This window comes from Crassostrea angulata, chromosome 1 (genome assembly GCF_025612915.1).
Source record: "Crassostrea angulata isolate pt1a10 chromosome 1, ASM2561291v2, whole genome shotgun sequence".
NCBI classification, from domain to species: Eukaryota; Metazoa; Mollusca; class Bivalvia; order Ostreida; family Ostreidae; genus Magallana; species Magallana angulata.
Genome location: NC_069111.1, coordinates 43,520,244 through 43,528,028, shown reverse-complemented (window position 1 = coordinate 43,528,028; position 7,785 = coordinate 43,520,244). Strand labels below are relative to the sequence as shown.

Below are 7,785 nucleotides of genomic sequence, written 5' to 3'. Positions count from 1 at the left end.
AATCAGCTCGAGACTTCTCAGCCTTTCTTCGTTAAAAGAGAATTGAATTCTGTTACCTTCGGCACGCAAAACACATGACTCGGAGCTCTTGGACTGGAATTTCTCGTGAATTTCCGAAACAATGGCCACTCTCTGTTTCTCGAGTGCTGACTCAATGCGTCGGTTAAAAAGACGAACTGCGTCCGTGGCGTCAAATTGCTCCTCATCAATAGCTCTTGTCTGTTCTGGGTTTAAATTTCTGCCACTTGAATGATGTGAATCATTTTTCTCCGAATCACTCATATCTTATAGAACACAAATACTATCAACTCCTTACAACCTTGTAACGAACGTCGCAATGACCAAAATCATGCATGAAAAACTATTTATACTACGCGCCAAGTCACTCGTGCGTGACGAAACTACTAATAATAGAATAAAGATTTCCGTAATGTCGTAAATCAAAAAACGTTAAGAAATTCATATATTGAATTACTCTACAGCGCTGTACATATAAAAGTTACTGGCATAAAAGCTATGAACATAAATAATATACCAAAACACACTAAATTAAAAACTACATACATATATAACACTTATTTTTGTTTACATGTAAAAATCAATGCTGTGCTGTCTCTGTACTCAATAAAATAAAGTTTAAAATGCCTAAATACTTAAGAATAATCTGGATAAGCCTTGTTAAAAAAAAAAAAGCTTCAATATTTTTTTTTAAACGAATAAAATTACCTTTTAATCTAAGATGTTTTACTATATTTTGATTATACATGTATATGGCGACGATAATATAGGCATATTACACCCTAGATTATTACCGGAAGACAAAAGTAAGTACGAACATTCATTGTTTTAAACAGATTTACCACTTATTGTTATTTCAAAATGTTAAAAATCTTATTCCAATCTGTAACAGATATACTAAACTTGTAAGTTGTATTGTAGTTAAAGCTCACGTTTCTGAAAGAATGTGAAAATTCATTGTCCTAAAATTCTGGTACAAGCTTGAACGGATATAATTACGATGTACTAATATTTGAATTGAAATCATATTTAGACAATTTAATTAAACTACTTGTTTACTGATAACCTTAAATCGTCCTTTGGTTCATCCTTTGGTACAATTTTCAAGTAGACAGTACGAAATCATAACAGCATCGTTATTGTTTGTTTGTTTTTTGGGGGGGTTTTGGAGGTTTTGGGGTGGTTTTTTTTTGTAATTTAGTTTTAGTTTCCGTTGTGGCAATGCCAGTGTATTAGAAATCTTTATGACATCATAGGTTTAACAAAAATACTGATATATATAAATATACTTTTTTGTTACATGTACAGAAATAATGATCAGACAAAAGAGGTATCGATTAAATATACGTGTTGGTGTAAAAAAGTATTGATCTAATGACGTTTATGTATGAAAAAAATCCTAAGTGTTTTTTTTTTGTTGGTGATAACTGGCTGAAAATTTTTCCAAAAAGTATTATAGACTGCTTGGGTTAAATTAAAATCTTTTCTTCTACCGGGAGTTCGAACGGCGCGGGGGTTATATCCCCTGTTTTCACTACCCTTGCCTCGGCCGTGAGCTCAGTTCTACCAAATATCATCCTGACATTGACGGAGCGATCTTCCACACCGACAGGAATGCTAACTACAAATTTTCCAATATTTTTGCAACCCTCCACATAAAACGGGTCATCTTCAGTCGACGTATAAATACTGAATGATATAACCTTTTGTTGACGGGTTAATGGAACGTAAGATTTCTCGGCCTGGGCCTCGTCGACTATAAGTTCTTCACCTTTCTTCACATGTCGATCGAATATGTCGGTACAGTATTCTACTCCATCTATAACTTCCTTTTTGGATGCTTTGTGTATTTTTTGGTCGAATTCAACATTCATCTTAACGCCGTAGGTGTATTTAGCAATGCGGGAATCTATGGCCTTCGGATTGTAACCAAACAAAACGGCTCCACGAAGAACGGCCAGACCAGCTTCTTGTGGAACTATGATCTGGCAATCCGGGAAAGCCTTCCGAACCACTTCCTGTAAAATGTCGGACTCGGAAAACCCGCCCACCATTAGGATCTTATTGACACCTTTGACTTTGGGTGACTGTAACAAATCCTTGACATGTCTGACAATTCCATCGCAAGCTGGCTTAAAAAATGTTTCAAACGTCGGCAAATCTATTCTAACTTTGTCTGCTTTCCACATGATATGATCTCTGAATCTCGATTTGTTAGTCAGAGTGGTTAAGTCCGCGTCTAAGGTTTCCGAGCATCCCTCAGTAAAGGAGACGGGAATTTTCAGTGTGATAACTGAATTCGAGTTGTCACCTTTACCACATTTGCGTTTCTTGATTTCAAAATCCCTGAACAGTTCGATGTAGTCCCCAGTGTACTTGTGACAGTAGCCTTCAATCATTCCCTCCGTCACTATCTCCGCCAGAGCGCTCTTGAAGGCCATATCCACACTGGTTCCACCCCAGTCGCCGCCACTCGCTCGGTCTAGTTCCTTCAGGTGTCCATTTGGTTTGACTTCGTGTACGGTTATATCCACTGTTCCACCTGAACGGGAAAATTGCAGCGTTAGTTTTTATTTATTCGCAAAATTTAAGTATATATTTTACGAATTTTCAATTTTATGAATGGAAGTATTGGAAACTTAAAACAATTTCTATCAAACAAGAGGCCTATGGGCCACATCGTTCACCTGAGCAACAATATACATAATTTTATAAAATCAGCTTTATAGAGTCATATATATACAAAATATCTGAATAATGTCATAATTATAATAGATCCTGTATCCAAAAAAAATCTTCTGCTTATGTTTATCATTGAGCCCCTTTATAACAAATTTTTACAGTTTTATCACATATTGAGCATTGCAGTTCTAGAGAAGATCTTAAACAATTGTTTATACATGGATTATAAACCTTCATTAAATTTATGAACTGCTTGTGAGTTGTGAGGCCCAAGAATTTTCAGGGGCCGGAGTCTAAACAATTTTAAAGAATGAACAATATGTCAAAATGCTTGCATATAAGAAAAACATTTGAGTAATAGTTTGACCCTCCCCTGTGGCCCCACCCTACCCCTGGGGTTCATGATTTGAACAAACTTGAATCTTTTCTTCCTGAGGATGCATATGCCTCTACACAAGCTACAGCTTTTCTGGCGAATCAGTTTCAAAGAAGATGAATTTTAAATATTTTTCTCTATATGTATTCCGATGTGAATATTTCACCTCTCACTGTGGCCCCATCCTACCCCTGGGGATGGATCATGATTTTATCAAACTTGAATCTACCCTAACCGAAGATGCTTTCACACCAATTTAAGCTTTTCTGGCTGATCGGTTTCTGAGAAGAAGATTTTTTTCTCCATATATTCCTACGTAAAACATTTGACACCCCCCCCCCTATTGTGGCCCACCCTACCACTAGGGGTCATGATTTGAACAAACCTGAATCTACACTATCTGATAATGCTTCCACACAAGTTTGAGCTTTTCTGGCCTAATGGTTTTTGAGAAGATCATTTCTAAAGATTTACTGTATATATTACTCTGTAAAAACTTGACCCCCCCCCCCCCCAATTGGGCCCCAACCTACCCCTGGGGATGATGATTTTAACCAACTTGAATCTACACTACCTAAGGATGCTTCCACACAAGTTTTAGCTTTTCTGGACAAATGGTTTTTGAGAAGAAGATTTTTAAAGATTTACTGTATATATTCCTATGTAAAAACTTGAACCCCCCCCCCCCCCATTGTGACCCCAACCTACCACTGGGGTTCATGATTTAAACAAACTTGAATCTACACTACCTTAGGATGCTTCCGCACAAGTTTTAGCTTTTGAAATGGTTTTTGAGAAGATCATTTTTTAAAAATGCCAACAAATGTTCAATGATTTTTAATTATCTCCCTTTGAAAGAGGGCATGGCCCTTCATTTTAACAAACTTTAATTCCCTTTACCTAAGGATGCTTTATGACAATTTTAGTTGAAATTGCCCACTGGTTTCTAGAGAAGTCCGAAAATGTAAAAAAGTTTACAGAAAGACGCCAGACAAAAAGTGATAAGAAAAGCTCACTTGAGCTTTCAGCTCAGGTGAGCTAAAAACAAAAATAGTTATAAAAGCCAAAAACCAGATGTCAGTACCAAACTTGACACTTCGTCAGTAACTGCACAACGCGTTGAATTGCATTTAAGACCTAAACGTTTCAGCTTCTTCTTTTTTTTTTTAAATTTTATCGATTTGACACTGACCCCCAGCGTCCAGTACCAGGTACTTGCTCCCTGGCTGGAAGGCGCTGATTGTGTTGGTTCCCTCCAGTTTCTCTACGGGAAGATGTTTGCAGTAGATAGAGGCCGCCTCTGGTTCTAATGCAATCATCAGCTGATGGCCAGGTATACCTGCCTAATTAAAAAAACAGAAAATCAAATGTACACGTTAAGTACCAATTTGTCACGTTAATATTATATAATACGTCTTTGATTCTTTGCTTTAGATACCTCTTGTGCTGCTTTTCGCATGAACACTTTTGCCGTGTCATCCCAAATTGCTGGAACAGTTAAAACCCATAGGATGTCATCATTCTTCACAATTTTCCCCTTAGTTTTTAGAGAATCCAGCAGATGATCCTTCAGATATCGTATAGCATGGGCAAAAACTTTCACAGCTTGCAATTTTCGTCCCCGTATATCGGCAACCGTTGTATTTACCGTTAATTTCTGCAAGAAGGATAAAACATCAGAATATTTTGCGCTTACGTGTTGTAAAAGTTGTTATTTACGCTGGTGGTTATGGTCAAACAATACGCGTGGGTATTAAATACGCGAATACGCGATTTACCACTCTAAATGTTTAATATTTTACCATACGCGCGGGGGTATTTTACGCGGTTTTCAGCTTACTGCGTAACTAGTGTAAATTCCCCCATCCATATATAACCACTTTTAAAGAATCAGTTTCATTGAAATTAATTATAATTGATGCACTTATTTCTTTATATTAATTCCTAATCATACTTTTGTTCTAACTTGGTCGTAGAGCATCATCTTAAATCGGCGGAAGTAGAAATGGTCCTCATGTTCGCCGTTTTCTGACAGTTCTGCGTAAGTGGTTTCAGCATCGAAACCGAAATCAACCAATTTCTCATCCTTGTCCAATAGTACAGTGGTTGGTGTCTTGTGTGAAATCAAGCTTCCATCCGAAGCATGCCAGTGAGGAGCAAATATTTTCGATGAGTCCTTTTCTAACTCGTCTCTCATGGCAAACGCATACCCAGAAAAGGTAGTGCCAAAGTCTATAGCAGCAAACATAAGAGCATCCGGTAAGGAAACAGCCATTTTAAAGTATCTTGCTATAAAGAAATAAAAGAATCAAACACTTAAAATAACATGTGTCCTAGTTTATTTTTAAAGAGTTTTAAAAAAAATTATTTTTGCATAAACTGCGACTCTTATAAACACCGGCGCATTTCGTTAGTTCCATCACCTGCAAAAAATTAAATCATTTCTTTATATTTATTTATATTGAGAATGTACCTATCATCTGCGCTATGGGCATAAACATGCATGTTTTTATTATTAATGCATCAATCAATTTATCAAATCTATCTATTTACCTTATGCAATGGTGTTTGTGGGAAAACTTTTAAAACTATGCAGAAAAAAATGATTTTATTCTTTACAAGGTTCATATGAAGAGGGGGGGTTACTTACAAATGTTGATATTTACTGATAAGAACATATGTGTTGCTTGCTGTGTTATTTCAACACAGGCACTACATATGTACATATTATGAAAGTACGAAAAATATCAAATTAAAAATCATTGAATTGGAAACTTGATACACAAACTATGTTTAATAATGTAAATTGTAAATACATTGAATAATATATTAAAATTCTTAAAAATATTTGGAAAAATATTACACCCTTCTCTTTTAAAAACGAAAGTAGCCTTATAAATATTTGTTATTATAAGCTGAAGTTGTTTAAAAGCACGATCTTTCGAATAATCTAAATATTGATCATATATGAATCATAATTACCTTGAATTTGCTGATTCCTAAATAAAGATCAATTGGGAATCAATGATAATACCTTGGGAATATAACAGATACATGTAACTCTGCTTAATACAAAAACAAGAGAAAGTTACCTCCCTTTTTACAGACATTTAATACAGCCTTACACGTATTCACATGCAGGCACGTAGCATCGTTTTTGAAAGTGGGGGGGGGGGGGGCAGACTCTTCCAAAAAATCTTGACAAGCAAAGAAAAAAAAGGAAAAAAAAGGAAATTTAAACTAATCCGTAGGGGGGGGGGGGGGCTGGCGTAGTATATATACCTTCAATTTCACTTATTTTCATAACAATTTTTTACATTCTCCCAAAAAGTGGGGGGCCAACTCCATAATAATTCAATTTTTTATATGTATATTTTAAAAAATTTGTTGCTGCGAGAAAAAGTGGGGGCCCCCCTGCGTATGTTTGTCAGTCGTTTAATACTGATCATTTTTGAAGCAACAATTAATCAACTAAAACTACAGTATTTTTTTATGTGAGCATGGAACAAAGTTAATGGTACGTGATCTTTCCTTTTTTACCTTCTAAAGTAAAAATCAAGATGTACAAACATTCCGGCAAGCAATTAAATATTGTATATAAAACAGACAAATACCACGTGCGTTTGTTGAATCGTAAACACGTTTTAGACCGTGATGCATTGCAACTCATTCACTGGATTGGAAAATCTGTTTGCCGAAAATACTGTTACATGTTAAATAATGCTATCCATATAAGGTAGTGTACCCGACCTGTTATATCGTTCGATTGGGTTACATATCGTTGTAGGTCAGTGGTTAAAGTAGTGGGCTTCTGAACCGCAGATCATGAGTTCGAATCTGCCTTGAGCTTTTGTTCATGCTTACTGAATTAAATTTTCGATAATGTAATTTTTCATCCAAAATTGCACTTTTTTTGCCTATTTGACTTAAGTAATTCTTGTCCATTATGATATCTATCACAATGAAATAATTTTCTGCTGATTTGAGTAAATATTTCAAGGTGTAGTGAGCCATTGTACTATACTTGTATTTCAATATCAATTTTACATTTTGGCAATGTCACGTTGACTTTGTTTCATAAAGTGCTTTCTTTATAATAGTTGTCGATTCATTGAACGGCTGCGGTGCGTCTTTTAACCATGCACAATGGACCGCAATGATACCACAATATGAACCACAATTTAAAATACTTTATTTAAAAGATTCGTGAGGGGGGGGGGCATATAGAATGTGCTATGACTCCAACTTGTCGTAATTGGTCTTAATCATTTTTTGTTTCTAAGTGTTTCTATTGTATAAATAATCGTAAACAACATTAACACCCCCCCCCCCCACCCCGGTCGCGTTGCAAAAATATATAAAAATCTTTATGAAAATATCACGATACTTAAACATGACTTGATTTGTTAAGGTGGCTCTATACATCCACAGTTTATTCCAATATTCATTAGAAGACCACAAAACATATACTTATCAAATATTAAAATGATGATAGAGATACGATAAGTATTTTTAAAGAATTTTTTAATCTTTTTTCGTGTTTTTGTAAAATAATTTTTAAAAAGTTAACTACTAACAAATTGAGAGAATTTTTTTGTCATATGATAAATATTTCCCTCGGACATATAAAAAAAAATATAACACTTCTTAACATTCAAAAATGTTACTATTGCAATTTTTTTTTAGTATTTCCCCAAAACATAATTGTT

The 7,785-nt window shown here is 35.2% G+C and overlaps 1 protein-coding gene across 1 annotated transcript; it reads right to left on the bottom strand.

Moving 5' to 3' along the window:
* Positions 1–497: 497 nt before the first annotated feature.
* Positions 498–6,196, bottom strand: LOC128185061 (heat shock 70 kDa protein 12A-like). The gene is made up of 5 exons (XM_052854734.1): positions 6,059–6,196; positions 5,031–5,365; positions 4,515–4,733; positions 4,269–4,419; positions 498–2,560 (listed from the first exon to the last, which is right to left on the bottom strand). Exons 2-5 carry the CDS (start codon positions 5,349–5,351, stop codon positions 1,488–1,490), a joined length of 1,764 nt encoding a protein of 587 aa, XP_052710694.1. The 5' UTR covers positions 5,352–5,365; positions 6,059–6,196; the 3' UTR covers positions 498–1,487.
* Between the last annotated feature and the right edge of the window lie 1,589 nt (positions 6,197–7,785).